Source organism: Phymastichus coffea, unplaced genomic scaffold (assembly GCF_024137745.1).
Source record: "Phymastichus coffea isolate CEN01 unplaced genomic scaffold, Cenicafe_Pcof_1.1 PCOF00070, whole genome shotgun sequence".
NCBI lineage: Eukaryota > Metazoa > Arthropoda > Insecta > Hymenoptera > Eulophidae > Phymastichus > Phymastichus coffea.
Genome location: NW_026706881.1, coordinates 699,385 through 718,907, shown reverse-complemented (window position 1 = coordinate 718,907; position 19,523 = coordinate 699,385). Strand labels below are relative to the sequence as shown.

The 19,523-nt window shown below is 44.2% G+C and overlaps 2 protein-coding genes across 3 annotated transcripts in view; both read right to left on the bottom strand.

The window, feature by feature from the left end:
• The window catches only part of LOC131667721 (box A-binding factor-like), a 38,977-nt gene extending 23,490 nt beyond the window's left edge, over window positions 1–15,487 (bottom strand). The window contains exon 1 of one of the 2 annotated variants that reach the window (XM_058941358.1): window positions 15,189–15,487. In XM_058941358.1, the coding sequence (XP_058797341.1) occupies window positions 15,189–15,252 (64 nt within the window). In that variant the 5' untranslated portion in view covers window positions 15,253–15,487. The remainder of the gene's footprint in view (window positions 1–15,188) is intronic. The other variant, XM_058941359.1, reaches the window with a different exon arrangement.
• A 555-nt stretch (window positions 15,488–16,042) lies between these two features.
• On the bottom strand, window positions 16,043–19,160 carry LOC131667747 (mitochondrial import receptor subunit TOM40 homolog 1). Its single transcript, XM_058941404.1, has 6 exons — window positions 18,995–19,160; window positions 18,412–18,526; window positions 18,087–18,340; window positions 17,843–18,004; window positions 17,554–17,703; window positions 16,043–17,119 (listed from the first exon to the last, which is right to left on the bottom strand). The coding sequence occupies exons 1-6, from the start codon at window positions 19,155–19,157 to the stop codon at window positions 16,980–16,982; spliced, it is 984 nt and encodes a 327-aa protein (XP_058797387.1). The 5' UTR covers window positions 19,158–19,160; the 3' UTR covers window positions 16,043–16,979.
• Between the last annotated feature and the right edge of the window lie 363 nt (window positions 19,161–19,523).

Genomic DNA, 19,523 nt, shown 5'->3' with positions numbered 1-19,523 from the left:
TCGAGAGACGGAATAGTTGGGGTAATAAATAGGCACGAAATTAGTGGCGACTGGGGTCAGAGCGATGAGACCTCCAGCGCGAAGGAATTCGGAAAATTGAGTGGCAGCGAGGAGTGACGCGGTGTCGTCTTACGAAATTTTGGCCTGCGCCTCGAGTGGTCACGGGCAAGCGCAGAGGAAAGCACGCGTGGAAAGTTGTCCCGAAAGTGCTCGTGCGCGCAGGACTGAATCGAAGCGCCAGGCGTGATGGATTGGAGCTGGTCGCACGCAAAGCGGAAGATAGCGCGAGGCTCCGCTCGGTGCGTGGGCGGCGTTGTGTTTTCTCTGCTTGCTCGTCTCTTCTCCGCGGGGCGCTCGTGCGCGGCAATCGTGAGTGGAGAGCGATGAAATGTTTATGGCGTGTAAGTGGCGCAGGCTGCTCTCTGCGCGCGGAGATAGCCAAGGTCTTTGACGAGGCAGCGATGACGATGCCTCGAGCCGCGCGATCAATGGACTTTTTATTCCCCGGCGAGCCGTCCTACCACCTCCCTGCCGCGCACGCGTCACCGGCTTCTTTATACTTTCGTCTCGTCGAGCTCTATGAATAGGTCGCATCGGACTTTGAAGCAAGTGCCAAATCCATCATTGCTCATTCGATCTGATAAAGGGCAACACTTATATTCCGTTCCTCTTTCTCCAGCTGTCTCTTTTCAAAAGTCCTTATTCAGCTGCCAAAGTTCCAATTAGCTTCCAAACCGTCACAATAAACACATCCATTCCGGTGAATTGCAATCGACCGGGATCATTTTGCCACGTGCAATCCTGATAGCGGCCGTTTATACGAGTCGATCGTGTGTCAAGTGTGAGCTGTTCGTCGTTGGCTCGTCGTCCCCCTTTGTCTTGTACGTATTTCGTCGTGCAAGTCGGCTTGGGATTTTCGGAAAATGCCCTGCCTCGTCGGTGCTTCGAAATGATCCCCTAAATCACGCGCCCAGTATCATCATCGCCATCGTTGACTTGCCGCGTTCGTGGCAAGTGCAGCGTAACTCGATTACCGTCCTGAAAATAGGCCTTGAGAGAGGCAGCAAGGAGTTGGTAGGCCGCAACGGCTGCTCTTGTACGGGGCCAGTGTCCCGCGCGCCGCGCGGTACCGCAGCTATAAATCAGTCGGAGGGCTTTGGGCTCGAGCAGCCCCACCCCTCTGACGCGGAAACTTCATACGGACGCATGCGCCTTCTTATTCGTCTTCTTCTACTTTGGTGCTCGCGAGGTGAAATTATCCACGCTAGTTGCGCTACTCAAGACGCTCACTCCGCTAACTGCGCTCACTCGTCTGTTCTCATGGACCGAATTCGACAGATGGTCAGTTCGAGCCCCCCCCCCCCCTTTATAGGTTCTATTTTCTCAAGCAAGTTTCGCCCTGGCGTTGCCGATTATTTGCGATTGCGCTGTTTACGCCGAAGATGTTGCGTGAATCGTGGGCGGAGATCGGGTGGCTTGCGGCGGGCGCACGCGAGTGCAGTCAATTAGCCGGCGAGCGTTTGACACCGAAGCGCCAGCAACGCCCCTCGAACGGCGCACTTTTATCATTGGAAAAGGGAGGACGAGCGTCCCCGAAAGGGAGAGCCATCGATTCGCTCGCTTCAATCCACTGACGTATTTATGATCGCTGGCTCGACTTCATTTCCACGCTTGCACCCCTCGTTTTTCCGCTAAAGAGGGCACAAATCTAGTGGCACTAGCATCACTAATCGCGAGTTTTACGAGCTTAGGCGCACGCCTCTCTCCCTCGCTTTCTTTCGATCAACAGCTTCTCACCGTGGCCCACGCGCTCGCACGCCTTCGTCCGTGGCTCATTGCAATCCTAGCCTCGCTCGCCGAACTAAACTTGGCCGGCCGAGAACGGCAAGTGAAAAAACAATGGCTCAAAGTGGGCGGGAAAGCGCGCGAGGCCTTCGAGAGATTAAAGTCACGGGACCGAAAGCACAACGATGCAGTTGCAGATGCAATCCTGGCGGAAATGAACCGCGCGTTAGCGATGACAACGAGGCGCGAGGCGCGAGGCGCGTGCCCCGTTTTATTGTCACAACTCGGGGGAATGTCGCGGCAACGAAAACAAAAGCGAGGATAGGCCCTGCCTAGGTGGGAAAACACGACTGCGCGCAGCTCGAGCGGCATGCGCGAGAGGCGCGAGAGACGCGCGTTGGGCCACGCGCCGCCAGGCGTTTAATCTACTTGACTTGGTTACTCCAGCGCCCGGCAGATTAGCACGGGGCCGTCGGGGCCGTCGGGGCGCGCGGGGCGCGCGGGATCGGAGTCTTGCCAAAACGGACACGCGCGTCCCGAAATCCCGGGCAACTGACTCTTGACTTGTGAACGAGCTTGCCCGGCTCACCTTAACCGCGTTAGTCTTCGCCATTTGTGTACCTTGCGCTTCTCTATTATTTCTGCGGCTTTCCCCACTCGAGAGCGGCTTGCCGCTGCGCGGCTCTCTGCGGCGGAGTGAAGCGGTCAAGCCCCACGACTTGACAATCCGCCGGCGCATGCGAGATTACCCAGATTTGCAAATACTATTGCAACCCTTGCACCCACCCTTGCTCTCGGATTTCGTTTGGCTTCGTTTGTTTGTTCGATCTTCGTTTCTCTCCTCGTCCCGACAGTTTTCATTGTGTTGTTCGGTGCCCACGTGACTGCACCTTTCTGCCGTACTACGAGCATCGCAACCTTGAAAAGCGCACGATGACTCGCCGTGTTAGATGAGCGCTCCCCGCGACAAGAAAAATATGGCAAGCTTGAAACGAGACGAGTCTATATGAGAATGAAAAAGGTGACAAAAGCAGCCGAAAAATAAACAAGTATCGAGGCAGAGTGGCAGTCAGTTGAGTGCATACTGCATATGCACGGGGGAACCGGAGAAGAGCCGAGTGTACTTGACGCTCTCGGGTTTCTCTGCCACGCCACGCTACGCACGCACGCACGCACCCCTCGCGTCCATAGCGACCGCGTGTTTGTCATCAGCTAGCTCGACTTTAACCGAAGGTATTTCGATCCTTGATTAATCCCAATGCCGATGGATTTTGAGCAGTGGGCCAAGATGCTCGATCTACTAACAAACAACCGCTGCTATCGAAAGCAAAGCAAAAAACAGCTTCTCTTATCAAAAGCGACGACCTGAGTGCTTGGTCCGGTCTGCGAGGCAGAACCATCCAATAAAATTGCGGCTCAAACCGAATTATCTCGCGACCTTTTGGTCATTCGTCGCTCTTAAAATACACAGCGTCGTGTAAGCCTCTTCCTCGCAATAATAAGCATGTGTTGCAGGCGTAATGGAACTTTCATAAAAACACATCATCTCGCGCGTGAGATAACGGACCGAGAGTATAACCGCCCGCCCCTTCGTCGTCTCGCGCAACAAACTGCGCGGCTCTTCTGCCGAACGCTCAATAAATCCTTTACTTTTTTCTCCTCTACTCTCGGTTGCGAGCTCTAAGCAGTTTGTCTTTTTCCCCTGTCTCTCTCTCTCTCTCTCTCTCGCGATCGCTCTTATCTTCTGCTCGCCACTCGTTTATCGAAATTTTTTCACGTCGTGCGCGCGCTGTTTATGCAGTAGACAACAAGTTTGGTGGCGTGTGTAGTAAAAAAGAAAGAAAGAAGAAAAAAAAACTTTCCGTCTCCAGTGGATCACGTACGCACCAAGAAGTAAAAATTGGGTACGAGCCTCGTGCGTGTCCACGATGAAGAGTGAAAACGCAGCCCTGTTCCCGCGCGTTAATCCCCTTGTAGAAGAGCCGTGTACAGCAAACACGAAGCCAATAAAAGTGAGAGTGTTGGGAAAGCAAAGTCAAACCCTATCGGCAAACACGGGAAGGAGGAAGCGAGAGAGCGAAGGGGGTGAGAAAAAGGCTTGAAAGAGGAAGCGATGCGTGCCCGAGGACCATGGCGAGTGCAGGCGCACGCTGCGCGCGCGAGACGCCGGCAAAGGAATCGAGAGCGCGATGTTTATAGTGCCGAGGCGTTCTATGCGACGAAAAACCTGTTGCCGGCGCTGCTTATACGTCATATCCTGCGCGCTCGGTTGCCAAGCGGACGTGTCCGGCTTCGCGGACTCCTGCCGACCTAACGATAACGAGAGGCGGCTCTGCTGAAAAGTCAAAAGCAAGGGAAAACAATCGCAGACTCGCCGTTGGCTTCGATTCACGCAACGATCATCCAAGTCGGTGACATTGCTTTGTCCGCGCGAACAACTCCCTCGGCCAAAAATCAGTTGTACAGGGAACGATCGAAGTGCAACTCCGCTCGCGCTATAAATTGCTCGTTAATCATTAGCTTATCGGCAGTTAATTAGAGACGTCGCGCGCAATAATAACTCGACTTAATTTTTAATTGGAGCGATGATTTATATACATCGCGATCGCAGTACGCAATAAAGGAAAAGATAAAAGAAGCGCGCAGGAAAATATTGGGCAAGCGAAGTAGCGAAGTAGGTGGCAGAGCTACAGTGGCGGCAAGCGATGGACTGCAAGCGTCCGCAATGAACAATAGAGAGAAGAGGAGCAGCTCGAAGCTGATAGACGTAGTTCCGAAAGTACACAAGTCTACAGACGGCCGAGTTGTTTCATTCATGAACAAGCACGTGTGCCGTGCGCCATTATCAGCGGCGTGAGAACAGAAAAACAGAAAACGAAAAGCACCGCGCGTAGCGCGCGCTAGCTGTACGCGTACGCCTACCGTGTGCCGTGTGCCGTGTGCCGTGTGCCGTGTGCCGTGTGCCGACGCGGCGTCCCGTCAAATTTATCTCTAATAGCGTCGTTAAAAATCGGAGCATCGCCCGGAACTGCAACCAGTCAATTACGCGCAAAGACTAACAACTGAACGTATTTAGTCCGTGAAAGTGCTGATAAGAATTGAGTTTGCGCACACGCTGCACTGTCGTTTTCCACTGGGAATAAGCTGCAGAATTTTGAAAGAACAGGCTTTTAGTGGCGCGGCCCGACAGCCGTCCCCGTTCTTGCGGCACATGTTCAGAAAATTTCCGGGCTCCCCGAGAGAGGATGCGGAAAGCACACCGAACAGAGAAAGAAAAATAAGGAGCGCGCGCGTCCGCAAATATTTACCTCATTATTATTTGACGCCGCTGGTCTGCAATGCTCCTCTCTGGATTACCAACTTTTATTGCCCGAGACTGCACAACGGCTTTCCTTTTCCCACCTTTGAACTCGCCTGCTACCCGAGTGCCCGGGCCGCGACCGCAGTTTGCCTCTCCGTTGCATCCAACGCCTAATGGCCGACGATTGCGCCAACTCTAATGCGCTCACCGCGTGTCTTCATTAACAAATACCTTTTCTCTGCATGCCGACGCAGCCTTGACAACTCTACTAATGTCCGTCGCTCAGATACCATCGGTTCCAATTAAGGCTCTATGTCAAATGTGTATTTTGCAAACTGAATTAGTACATTTCAAAGCCAACATTTTTCTAATAATTCTAGTTTTCAGGATTATTCACATTTCCCGAGTTTAGTGGCGTTCTCGTGTAACGTGACTATAGTTCAGCGCTCGAGTCACAGATGGCAACAGCTCGCGAACCGATGGAATGATAAAAAATGCTTCCTGCATTTTTTCATTTTTTATCAAATCACTTCTTCGACAGCCTTTCTCAGCTAACGATCAATTTTTCCTACTATTTATCAAATTAAAAATATCCTTTTCAGAATGGCCGAATGAATTCTCTATATGAAAATTAGTATCTTCGTTTATGCTCTAGTCCCGCTTGAACAAAGATCCAAGATCCAAAGCGAATTTTACGCGTTCGTAATTATTATACGAACAAAGACTTACTGTAATTACTGTGTAATAATTTTCGGTCTGGAGGAAACATATAGTTAGGAACGAAGACATTCTCCATTTAAATTACATTAAATTTAAATTACATTAAAAATGTAATTGCAAATTAAGTGTCGAAAACGGGAAAACAAAGTACAAGTCTCAGAAGCATTCACCGGCGGGAGAAAATTGGTTCAAGTTCATAAATTTGCAAGTGGTCTAGACAAAAGGTGCATGCATACGCAGAACTAGGCACACCGGTCGCGACTCGGTTCGCCTCGTAGTCGAGCGCAATTGCCTCGGTAGCGCACCGCGGTCGTAATTACATAACGCACTAAATGCGCGCAGGTTACGTGCAAGTTACAATAGGTTGAAAACTTGAGTCGCGCGCACTCGATACATACGCACGCTGCTGGCGCGCATGTGTGCAAGCGAAACAATCGGCCGAGTCCGTGCGACGCACACACACGGCATTCCCTTACGGAACTCGTAAAACACTAGTTGGCAGTTTGTTATAAAAGCTTAAGCTCCGCGACCTCTCCTATATTATGCCGTCCTACGTCCTTTGGCCGGCAGTTCGAATTTTTTCGTTGTGCATACCAATGGCCTGTCGAATGCTTTACCGTTTGTTCCACGTGTATTATTTTAAGAGTACGATTCATGCGCGACGTTTAAAAATAAATCAACGTTCGAGCCGCTTGCGAGTTCGTTCTTTTAATTAGTCACCTCGTGCACACACGTGAATCATAGCCCATCGAGGCGTATATTGCTTTTAGTGAACTTTCATGCTGTTTCTGTTAGCACTCGATACCGATTTTTAAAACGGAACGATCGAAAGCCTTCACTTCGGACTGCCCAGCAAATATAATCAGTTTAATGTACATGCGCTCTATTCTAATACTTGGACAAATCAAATTAAAGTCGTGAGTTGAAAAAGCTACTCGTCGAGAGAGCAGTATTGTAGGACACGTGCTGCACAAATGGAGTGTATCGAGTGGGCCTGAGTAGCGTGAAATCTGGCGAAATGCGGAGAGAGAGAGAGAGAGAGAGAGAGAGAGAGAGAGAATGCAGCTTGGGAGCTAATGATGTTTTGACAGGCCGCCCCTGGTAGTGTCTGCGCGAAGCGAGATAGCCGCCGAGAGGCTGCTCTTTGCCGACTATACGCGTAGACTATACAGACTCTATATTCCTCGGGGACGCAACGATGACGCCCCGAGAACCGTGGATGATCAATCAATTTGCAGGCAGCCTCCTACCTTGCCGCGCCGCATCTACGCGTTGCTCTGTCCTGTCCTGCCAGACGCAAGCTCGTTGCATGCTCCTTCGTTATTATATTGTTTGTCTTGGTGGATTCTGTTTTCATGGGATGCTATTACGAGTCTGAACAACAATCAAGTATTTGAATAACTATTATCCCAAGCTGGATCTTAAACGCCGGTATGTCATTGGCAGCTATTTTTTTCTTTACGCCCGTGCTTCGTACTGTTTCTTCGTGCACGACGTACGCAACGCCGCAATTCGAATGTTAGCGACAGAAGAAAAATACAACGTTTACTATAACATCTGCACTTGTCGATACGCCCCTGTTTCTAAAACATCGCTTACTAGCATCTGCATTTTTGGTGACTATTATATTCCATTGATAATGCATGACTACAGGAAATTTTCGAAACACGTGGTTACAGCAGATAATGTCAAAGAATGGCATCTCGTATTTTAAAACCATATGTTAGCCAAACTAATCAGCGTACGAGTCGTACCTCTTTTATGGGTGAAACCGCAAGCAATTTGTCACAGCTCCGCAGAGAAAGGAACACAAACAGTGTCAAAAATTTCTGGCTACTGTGCAGCCACTTGATTGGACCTTTGTTCGTAACAACTAACAGATTATCAGCAGATGCTGAGAAAGAAACGGATGTTGCGTCGATGTCCTGACGAGACCCTGCACGAATAGCATTCTCGATTTACGCGCGAAATCTGAATGAATTATCCGGAGAATAACCTTATTAAAACTGCCTGGAAACTATCTGGGAATGTGTTATTAAATTTGTAGAACAGAAATGAGGCCTGTTATTTTTTAAATATAAATCGAGCATTGACACTGCATACAAAAGTGAACACGCGAATAATTTGTAATTAAATAGATTCCAATCAGCGACGACACGGCTCTCTGAATTTGACGATATTTAAACCTTGCTAATTACGAATTATTGTAGAAATTTCACAAGTTTTCGCTGTGAAGCGATTTCAATTGGCTAATCGCGCAGATTAAATACGAAATAAACGCGCGCTGCTCTCGTGCAAATAAAGATAGCAATATAAAGGGGGCTGATCACGAGAGGGCCGAGTTTGCGGCTGAAAGTTCACACATTGTGGCAGACGTCAGCGCTCGGCGTTATTGTTGACAGTGTCCTAAGCCCAAGCGTGTGCGCAAGAGTTCTTTGACGCACAGCAGATTCACACGTATATCTACACTACACATAGAGCAGCGTTCTCTCTCTCTCTCTCTCTCTCTCTCTCTTCTTTTTTTTCCAGCTTTTGTTGACCGATAACGCCCGCATACACAGGCATGCCGCACGGTGGGGAGGGTGTGCTTTTTCAGAGGAGTGCTCGATCCGCGGGAACTACGCGACGCCCACGTTTCCGCTTTAATATGCACGCGCGCCCATAGCAGAGAAAAGTACCGGCTCTTTTCCAGCTCTTATCGCCGAAACCGGCACACACGCGAGCGCTGATGGCTCAGCTGTCTTCGGCCAACCTCGCGCACGACCATTCTCGTGCCTGCTGCGCGCCCTACAAAACCGTGCGCTGTCTTGCGTGCCTTTTTTGGGGCCACGAAGCTGCGAAATGTGCGCGTGTATACCTGCAGCCTGTTGTTTGCTCTTGTTGCGTCTGTTTGCGAAAGGGATTTTTTTTCGAGCTAGGCCAAAAAAGGATCTTAGATTGCTTAAAAAAATATGCATTTTTTGTCTGCCTCGAATGAGACCATCATTTTCATGGCTTATTGTAGCTGCAACTTTGCTGCAATCGTTTCTATCAATTTTTCTTCATAGTTAAACTGTATTTTATTTGCAAACTCAGCCTGTGAGAAATAAATGTGGAGCGTTTATTGAGCAAGGGAATGTGTAATTAATGTGGATCAAGCTGATATTCACAGGAATTTCCGATAAGCTGTAATCACTACGATGCACCCGATGAATTCTTGTTAACTGCGACTACCGAATGCTAACTAAAAATCAGGTAATTCAATATTGTAAAAAGTTGAAGCAATACTTGGAGTGAACATATCAGCAAGTCATTCTAATGTCATTCGAATAGTTGCTATCAAAGGTGAGGGTAAGAATCGAGAACTATCAAGTTTCACTTTTATATAATTATACAAATTCTTCACATCGCAGACTTTATTATAAAAATATTTTTAACGTTGATTTCTAAAGAAAATTGTATTAACAGATTTGTAAATTTGTTCGATATCGGATTGCACACGCGTAAAAGTCGTGTAGCCGAAGAAACGTGAAAGGCTCAACTCGCTTTCGAGCTATTATCGCAATGAATTGAGAGGTAAAGTGTGAAAAAACAATTATATGAGTATTTTGGTGTGAAAAGGCGAATGCGCGCGTATAAACACGACTCAGTCTCATAGACGGTTAAGATACGTAATCAGATAATCAGATTTGCTAGATGAAGCGATAGGAGATGCACGCAAGTATCTGGCACCGCTATGCACACGCAAGATAAGTAAATCCGCGAATAAGAAGGCGGGCATGGTTATACAAGGATAAGAGATTCGGGCCGGCTTATCGTTTATCGCTCGCACCTACGGGTATGCCGTGATTAGCGCTAAGCGTAGGTGTGACGTCAGGCATCTCCATTATATCGTCGGGCGACGACGTGACGACGCCGGCGTCCGCCGACGACGGACCGGCAAGCGGCAGCGCTACGTTGCCAACTGTAATACCCGTGCTGATTGGCTGCTTTCGCAAAGGAGGAGGTCGAGCGTGTGCTCTCTGTTTCCCGCCGCGTAGCTGTTATCTTGGCGTCCTTGGCTAATCTCGCTGACTCTTTCTCTGGCGCGCCGCGACCGTCGCGAGATTAGCGGCCTATCAACCTTCGAACGCCGTCATCTCTGATATCGTACTTCGCGCCTGTGCTTTCTCTTCGACTTCCATTTTGCCGAGCGCTTCAAATTGGTCGCCAGTTGCGCTGGTAACAGAGAAGAGCAGGACCCGCCGAGCGACCGCGACCAGCTGGAGTGTGCGCGGAGGCTATCGCTCGCGAGGCTCGCGCTCGACCGACCCATGCATGTGTACGTACGGCTTATCTGACCGACCAGTTGCGCGCAGCTCGCGCGCCAGCGGTGCTCAAGCGCCCTCGTGGGACGTCCACCAAAACAGACTCCTCCCACTTGATATCGTTCTCGTCTGACCGCTTCTCTCGGAACCCACGTTCGATTTCCGTTCTGCGCGCATTCCCGTTCGCTCCGCCGCGTAGCTCCTCGTCATTGCCAGTTGTGCCGATGGAAAAACTCTCGGGCTCAGCGTTGAAATAGATTGAGCCGGCCGGAACTGAATGGGTCGCGTTGAGCTGGCGAGCCGACGAAATCAATCCTCGAGTTCTCAATGGACGCGGCACGTAATACGTCCGCGAGTGCGTAGTAATCCGATATCCCGTAACCACGTGCGTACGATGCATTCGAAACTATAAGGAGTCAGGTATCAGAAGCTCTCAGTTTATCTCGACCGATAAGCCCATACTACACTTCCATATACCCACACGCGTAAGCACCGTGTACTTGCGCACACAAGCACTCCATTAATGAAACTCTGAAACTCGCAGCACGCTCATTGGATTGCACACTTCGCGAACTCATAGCCTCTCTCTCTCTCTCTCTCTCTCTCTCTCTCTCTCTCTCTCTCATGCTCTCAACTCAGTCAACAAGTTTTTTTCCTCAAATCAAGGCAAACGTTCTTCGTTGAACAACGTTTTTCTATTGCGAAGGGCGAAATGTCGCCAAGTTTCCGGTTTCGGCCACTTGCATTCGCATACACGGGTACGCGGCGAAAAATTGCCTTGGGAAAGAAGGCATTGTAGTGTACACAAGGAGATTATCAGCGGCGCGCTCACGTGGCCGTCGCCGTTGTCGCTTACGTATATATGTATACATGCGCATGCATTATCACTGGGTATTTGGTGAAATCAGTCGACAGGCAGGAGCTGCCTCTGCGGCTCAGTTTGCTTTCGCAGCTCTCCGCTACAAGACCAGCCGTCGCTCCTTGCCGTTCGTTTACAGCGCGCTGCGTTCAAATCCAGGACGCAACGAGCCATCCGATGGGCGCGCTATTTACGCCCGGCATTGCTCGCAAGTTTTCGAAATGTGCAAGCTGGCGAAACGTTAGTGCGACAAAAAATAGTGCAAGTTGGCACAGCTCTAACAATGGCGTTGGGCAACAAGTGACATTTACGACGTCGTATGCGGGACCAATATGCTACGTGCTCAGTGCAGCCTCCACTCGGCGTGTCCGCGCGCGTTACGGCATATAACGCGCGCGCGCGCATATGACGTAGCTACTTGGTTATCGCGGAATATCGTGTGACCTAGTGACATAATTGAAAATTCCAATTCCAACCGAGAGACAAGCGCGCAGCTGCACTTTCGGTCGCGAGCTTTCCTTGTCATCTTTCGCTCGACGTAGACCGAGCTCAATGACGCCGGATCGATGCAAGCTAAGAGCCAATGCGAAACGCTGCTGTTGGCGCGAGCAGCGCAACAATACGGACACGGAGTCGCGAGATTTTCTCCGAGGAAATGAGCGCGCTCCGTCGAGTCGATTGTTTCAGGAAACTTGGAAAAACAATGGCGAGCCAGGGCAGAGCGCCGTAAAAAAAACGAAGCAAAACAAAATGACCAACTCTCGCTCTCGCCTCCGTCCGTGACGCCATGAACTTCAGCGCTACGGATAATAACGCGCGCGTGCCGGCTTTTGTGCAGTTGCACACCGCGCGCAAGTTGTTACATTTTGTTGCCGCACACGTGACAGCCTGCTTATTCGCGAGCAGGCTTCGAAATTACAATTTTTCTACCTTGTCCACCTACTCTTAATATTTCTTCGAATGATCGTCACGCAAAGACCAGCCAGTTTTCTTCTCTTAACATTTCTATTCCATTAAATGTCTTATCAACGTTGGAGACCGTATAAAAAGCTCATCGTAAATATCTCGGAGGGTGAGCGGTTACCGCAAGCTTTTACGAGCGAGTCGGAGACATTAATTGGTATAAAGAAAAAGAACTCTCCGTGCTTATCGATGCGCCCTCGATATCTCTTTCGAAAAGGGGAAAAACGCGCGAGATAACGAGTGCCTAATCTGTGAGAAAAGCGGTAAAAAAGTCGGAGGCTCAGGCTTGAACGATGGTGCCACCGTAGTTATAGGCCGTGAAACGGGGTGCAAACGTCCAACTAGAAAACCACAATTTCAATGTCCTCGAAGATAAGAGAAGATAATATACTGACACTTGACTTGGCCGTTTACAAACTTTATACCAAGTTATTTGACAAGTTGTTTGCGCCATTGCTTCGTTCGTTGATTCGTCAAGCACATCGCATTCGCCATGCTTTCAATTGTTCCAACGCTTGAACTCAACAAAATGTCCAGTGGATGTCGCGGAAGGCGGAGCTATTTCAATGATAGAGGTGTCTCTCAATTGAGATCGGACGAAGCATTCGCTACACGAGGAGGATAATGATACTCGTCTGTGCTATTATTCGCCGCACAGCGCCATTTTTAAGAATCTTTTCTCCACCTTCTTGCATTCGCAGCGGCTTTGGCCTATTCTCATCGCTCTTGTTAACGTGCTCTTTGAGAGAAGCTATTTTTCAACGATTCATCGGTAATCGAATGAACGCGGTACTCTCATTATCAACGACAGATCTATGAATTTATCTGAACGTCATTTTCCGCATTCGTTTGGTTACTTTATTCACTCTTTTGATCAATTTTTTAATAAGAAAAGATTCTCACTTGTTCAATTGTTCAGCTGTACACATATATAATGCGTCAACAAAGTTTCTCGTCGCCCAAATAAAGGAGATAACCAATGCCGTACTAGTAAATGTTATTATTCAGTATAGATTCAAAGCTGCCTTTAGAAAATGTATATAGGTAAGACTTAAAACAGTAAGGAGTGGGCACGTTGACGAAAATTAATCGTATAAATGAACAAAGGAGTCTTTTATAGTAAGGACGTGAATCGACTCATTTCCTCCAAACCGTTTGTCATACTGGAAGCGGTTTTATAGAGATCAATATGTATCAAATTTGTGTGGTAGCCTTGTATTTTTTTAGTGATCCCTCGGCTTCGCATCCAACGTACGAATACTGAAAGTGACGACTGTAGTATCTTTTATGAAAAAGCTTGTTTGTGACGATCAATCAAAGCAATTAATGATTGTTTACTCATATAGCGTATTGTTACATAATTGTTATTTGGTCCTTTCCATTGATGAATTCGCGCAAGCATTGTTACTCCAGTTGCCAGTAATAAACATTGTAATACTGGAGAGTTCCATTTTTTCGAGTGACTCACGATGTAATTACGATCCGGTCGCAATAGTGGGCACAGCATGGACCCAGCAAAATGCTATAAAAGTCAATATTGGATATACGAAGATATAGGCATACTTTGAACGTCGAGGAAAAGGCACGACAAAAATATGTTTAAGAAAACTGCGAGCACCGCACGAAGCGAGAACGATGACTTCATGCATGCTCCGGTTTGCGTGATCTCTGACTTTTCAGACGTCCGACTTGAGAATTTTTTAGTTTACTAGTCGGAGTTAGCAAATCTCATTTTTCCACGCATCGCTGAGATGTACATCTGCTGCGATGGTTATTTTAAGTTGTTCGCAATTCAACAAATGAACTGAATTTTTGATTGATTTTTGAAAAACACGTTCAATTAGCAGATAACAGCGTTATATAACACATACATCTGATTATTTGAAAAGTCGTAATACGTTCATTGTAAATAATAAGGTTTTACTTGAAAATCAATAGCACGTGCATCATGATTGTATAAATGACACGATCCGATAAAGTGTAAGTATTAGCGTGGTTATTGCGATTAGCTTATCATTATACAACTCAGACACAAAGAGTGTTAAACTTGAACATAAATTATTTTAACACGTTACATGCTTTATCAAATATGATTAGGATTTATCTCGAAAAGTCAATACTTTCACCGGTCTCGGTACACAAGTCGGTAATTGCTAAAGGTTTTCTTCCAAACGAACGTACTGTGCACGAAATGCCAATTCTCGGTTGTTTCCATTTCAATCTTCCGAGTATACGGTGCAAAATTGAAATCAAGTATGAAATACCACGGGTAAATGGCCAATCGAAAATGGCACCATGGAAAGCTTTGCTCCTATCAGTTTACAAGGGAGGAAACGATATTGCAAGTAGAAGTATCGAACGTGCATTTCTACGAATAAAAAAGGAGATTCGAGAAACGAAAGGCTTGCTGGCTGCCCGCGCGATTGCGCTCGGATCTGGCCGAGGTAAAAGTCAAAACATCCTGTCTCAAAGTAAACTATCGAATAATTAGCTCGTATGTTCTATGCAAGTGCCTTGGCTCAGGAGAGCGGCACTTTCATCGTGCGGAGACTCAAAATAAATAACAAAAGTGCGTCACGCGCTGCTCCGCAGTCTTCTAGCTCCTCGCCTTATAGTCGTTTCTTTTTTCCAAACTCGTCGTACACGCAAAGTCCTCTCAATGAATCAGAGATCGCATGCGCCAAGTAGAATGTTATGAGCTGCCTAAAAACAATCGGCGGAGATGTGCAGCTAAGCGCACGTGCGACGCATTGCTCATCCATTCATTCGTCTGTCAGCTGACTTTTACAAGTGTGCCTTCGCCAATACTCTTACGAACTTCTCTCAATATTACACCTGTACAAAACCTCACCGAAGTCTTCCACATCGGCAGAGTGCTAATAAAGCTATCAATTGTTTTCATTGTAAACCTACAATTGCGAATGCTCAAATCCCCAATTTCATTTATTTTCGTATGCAAAATGCCGTGTTTGTGACGACAAATTATAATAAAAAATAATTTCATCGTTCTTTTTATTCTAATTTTTGCTAAAACCATAGTACGGCTGATAATTTTCTTTATTTACTGCACTACACTAGCATCCTCCGAACCCCCATTACTCCTATCCTTCTACTCAATATTCGGTGATCAAAAATTGTTTTTTTTTTATTTTTGCAATCATGAATTATGACACGAATACTTTTCAAAGATTTTTAAACGCGTTGCTTCTTAACTTGAAAATGAGTTCAGTCGAATAGCCAATGGAATGAAGAAAAATTTGTTTGCACTACTCACCAAATTTTTTCGATTGGAGGCTTACGATGTCTTCATTGTTGTCAGTGCTATTTCTTTTTCTCATTGCTTTTCCGGACGATCGAATTTGTTTTCTGCCCGAACGCGACCAACGTAAATCAAATTATCTTAGTGCACTCGAAAGAAAAGTATTGAAAATCAACCAAAAGCACATGTTAATCTTAGAAAGCAACCAGACTAATAGGTTGACTTCGATTAGGATTTGCTAACGTATGATATGTGAAGGAAAAAAACTGCTTAGCATCAGCGGTTTGGCTGGTATGATTGATGTTCCGCACTGAAACTTCCTTTTAAGTATAGCTCCGAAGCACTGCAAGTTGCCGATCTAAGCAAGCGGCAAAAAGGCCAGATGCTCTATGGACTGTGAATCGCGAGAGCGCAAGCGTTGGTACGAGCGAGTATAAAAAGAGAGCTAGAGGGCCTCATCGGCCGCTAAAGTCTCGGTTATGCGAGCTGCAATTCTCGCGAGGGTCATCGATTACGCGCAAAAAAGAGCGGGGAGCGCGAGCGCTCATACCGCAAGTACACTGCTCGTAACTCGCCCGTAATACGCGAGTGGGGAAATCGTTTTAGCTTCGGACTGTTGTATGCGTACTCGGAGCTTTTTCACACAGCTATTGTTGATGTACTGCGCATATAAGCCAGCAGATTTTTACAAATTCAAGTGCATTTCTCATATATGACCAACTATGGGATAACGATTTGTAGATTTCAGTTAACAATTAATCAACTGTTTTATTTAATTCACAGACTTGTACAAATTCATGAATCAGATGTCGACAAAAAATCTGAATTTCCTCAAGGAAGTGTTAAACTTCAGTTTTTTAATTCACTATGAACAACAATCATTTAATAACGATCAATCCATTGCTATTGGAAAATGCTTCTCGGTCGCAATAACAAAGCCACCTTCATACGTAATATCATGATTTATTTTTACAGTTAAATTTTTTAATTTTCTGTAAAATAATCCAATAAAATTTTAATTCTTTTAAATTTTTGCAAATTTCAGATATCTAAATAATAATTACTTTGTTTGATTAATGAATAAAAAAAACTACAGTGAAGCAAGTTAACTTAGAATGAATTTTATATTTTCTCCAAACGACCTACCTACGTCACTTTTACATACAAGTCTCTAATCCTCAAAATATAATTTTACTAGTGAATGAGTGAAGTACGAATTAAAGTGTAAAGTTGTTGCGATACAGTGTGGTATAATTGTTTTTTGACACACTAAAAAGTTCCCTAATATCGCCTTTCCCTTGCACAAATCGATGTAACGTAACTTACATTACACAATAGAATAGTTTAAATGTAGCATGTTTATTCGAATTAAAACATCTCGTATCAATTAAATAACAGCAGAATTTATTTTTAAGTATGATGAACAATTCATACAATACTGCATGAGCGTGAAGTTGTAAAAAACAAATTTATAAAAAATTAAATCCCTATGTACTATTTACACTCATTTATGGATCTATGACACAAATCACTATCAACATACGCATTATGTATTCAGTACTAATAAACAAGGTCAATAATAAGCTTTTATCTTTTTGAATGATATTAATGGCAAAGTTTAAGTGTAAGTTAAAAAATGCAATTGAATTAAAAACAATCGATGCGTATTTTCAAAGTTATAAACGTAAGTCAAGGATGTCATCTGTTATATAGATTGATAGTTGTTTCATTTTTACATGTTTTACATATTAAAGGAGTTTTATAAATTGATTATTGTAAAACAACTTTAATTAAATTTTAAACAATTTAGCCGATGATTAGTCCACATCCTAGTCTGAATTGATTTTTTGGGTGATTAATCATGCCACTCAATGCAAATGTAAAAGGTAGTGGCTGGAGTTTCTTTTCTAAAACAGCACCGACGTTCCAATTAGAATCCACACTCCCTGTAAGATATTATAATTGTTGAAACTCGCAATGCATCAAATTTAAATACTCAAAATATAAATAGTTTCTATGTTTAAAATCAGATTCCTCATTAAACAAAGAAAATTCGAATAATATTAACAAAAAAATTAAAAATTAAGTTTCTTTTCTTAAAATATACTTTGACAGTAAAGTGACTAACATATTTAAAAAACAAATAAAATTGTCACTTTTAGTCAAAAACTTTTTATACATTTTTAGTTTAGAAATTTACTAGATAATTTCAAAAATTCATCTCTAGTGCTATTATTAGGTGTTACATTGAGTCTACACGAAAATATGTATCTTACACAATAATTATCAATTTAAAAATTTTTAAACTGTTCTATTAACAGAGACTGTTATTTAAATATTCGAAAAAATCGATAATTTGACATTTTTATACATTGCTGACCTTTGAAAACCAAATCTGCTTTAGGTAAATCCACTTGGTATGCAATAGTACCTACAGCTTCTTGCATTCTACTATTAACTTCCAATTCAACTCCAACTTGTACTTGTTGACTAGCCTTTTGATGAAAGCATATATGACAACCAGCAAGACCTTAATATAAAGTTACGAAATGATAATCTTATAATTATTCTTGTGCAATACGAGTATCAATATGAGTTAAACACATAAACAAATACTTCAATAATTTGAATAACATTTTTAAATAATTCAGTTTTATTTTAATATTTACCTAAGCTTCCACTTATAGTCGAATCTCCATGAATATAACGACCAGCAAGAGAAATAATCGAAATATATCCTCCAGGAACTCCTGGTCCTTGTTGATAAATTAGTTCTCCTCCAAGTGCTAACTTTGGTGTGATGCTTTGTAAGTAATGAAAAACTGCTAAACCTGAAAATCATGAAAAATATTTGTTAATACTAATACTGTCAGGACAAAAAGTAAAACATTTTTCAAACATCATATTTTGTACCTGAGTTATTAATAATATCAGGATTTCCCAAAGTCAATGACAATGAATGCGTGTCTCCACGATAATCTCCTGTCATTTGTACAGCAGTAAATTTATTTCTTTGTACTTGAGTAGCCAGTTTTCCTCGAATTCTGTTACTAAACTGATGAATAATATTGGCATTTAAATTTCCAGATGGATCAATATCTCCCACAAGAACTGGAAATGTTTCTGTAGTGGATATTTGTTTTGTACCCACATATGTAGCTCCAAACCTGAAATAATTTTTCTTAATTTAATTATGTACTTTATTAATTCAATAAGCCTTTATAAAAAAAAATCTTACCTATAGCCAGATGGCATGACAGAACTCATATTGATTGTGTGAGAAATTTGAAAGTGACTACTGAGACCTTTATTTAATATCAATTTAGCACCTTCAAAGTTAACTGGAAATATTTCTGAAACAATTAAACAACACACAATAATCTACAATATCAAATATTTGTAACATTTCAGATAAGAGAAATGTAAAATGTCCATTTTGTCTATTAGGTTTCATAATATCTAAAGAAATTACTTATAAATGAAATTAATTAAAAACATAAAATCTGTATATCATTGAAATCAATTAAATTTATATCAAGCAATGCCATTGCATAAGAAAGTAAAGCACTCACAAGAAAGCAGATAATAATTTCATATACATATATGAGTGCGTACTATTGAATGATTCGCAATCCTTTCCGACAAATAAATGATCATTTATTGAGGTAATAAGTGAATTTGAGTAATTTATATGAGTTTTACAAATACAGCGTTCTAATTGAGTAAATCTATCAATTTTTCATTGATAAAATCTTAAGAATTATCTGAAATACAAGAGATCAGGCTAGAATGCGCAAAATGTCAAGGGAAAGCCGATATACCTTTACATCTCTTGTGAAGATCCTCCATAGTTCCTGGGTTCTCGAGAGCTTGAGACTCAGCAGGAGTAGCAAGAGCATTTTCCTTAGGTACACTTGCTGGCGGAGGTGGTTGAAAACCCATCGGTGGCGGAGGCGGTGCGGTTGCTGCTTGTACATTGCCCATGATTATCCGCTATTAATGTCTTTACTGAGTAACGACACTCCTAGGGTGCTCGTCCAGGAGGACAAATGCAATAGTTGCTTGTAAATATTGGCAGAAGCACTTCCACAACGACGAGCAGCAAGAGGACTCGGTGTCGGCGAATTGAGAATACCACAGACACGGTTACACAAGTCAGCGTGGTTCGCCGTAGGTCGCCATTTGTAAAAGAACTAGCACGAGTTTCCGATTTCTGTATACTCTTCTCTTACTTACTCACGCGCTTGTTCACGTGCTTTCTTGCTTTCTCTTTTCATTGATCTTTTATCTTTGTTGTACCAAGTTAACTGAGCTTTATATAACCCATATGACCGGCCTTTACTTATTTTC

Bases quoted from the DNA above. Each gene is read 5' to 3' on its own strand.
- LOC131667747 (XM_058941404.1), bottom strand. From the start codon at position 19,157: ATGGGCAATGTACAAGCAGCAACCGCACCGCCTCCGCCACCGATGGGT. The intron at 18,527-18,994 runs GTATATCGGCTT...TAATTGTTTCAG, and splicing joins TCTTCACAAGAGATGTAAAG to AAATATTTCCAGTTAACTTT. The intron at 17,120-17,553 runs GTCAGCAATGTA...AATATCTTACAG, and splicing joins AGCAGATTTGGTTTTCAAAG to GGAGTGTGGATTCTAATTGG.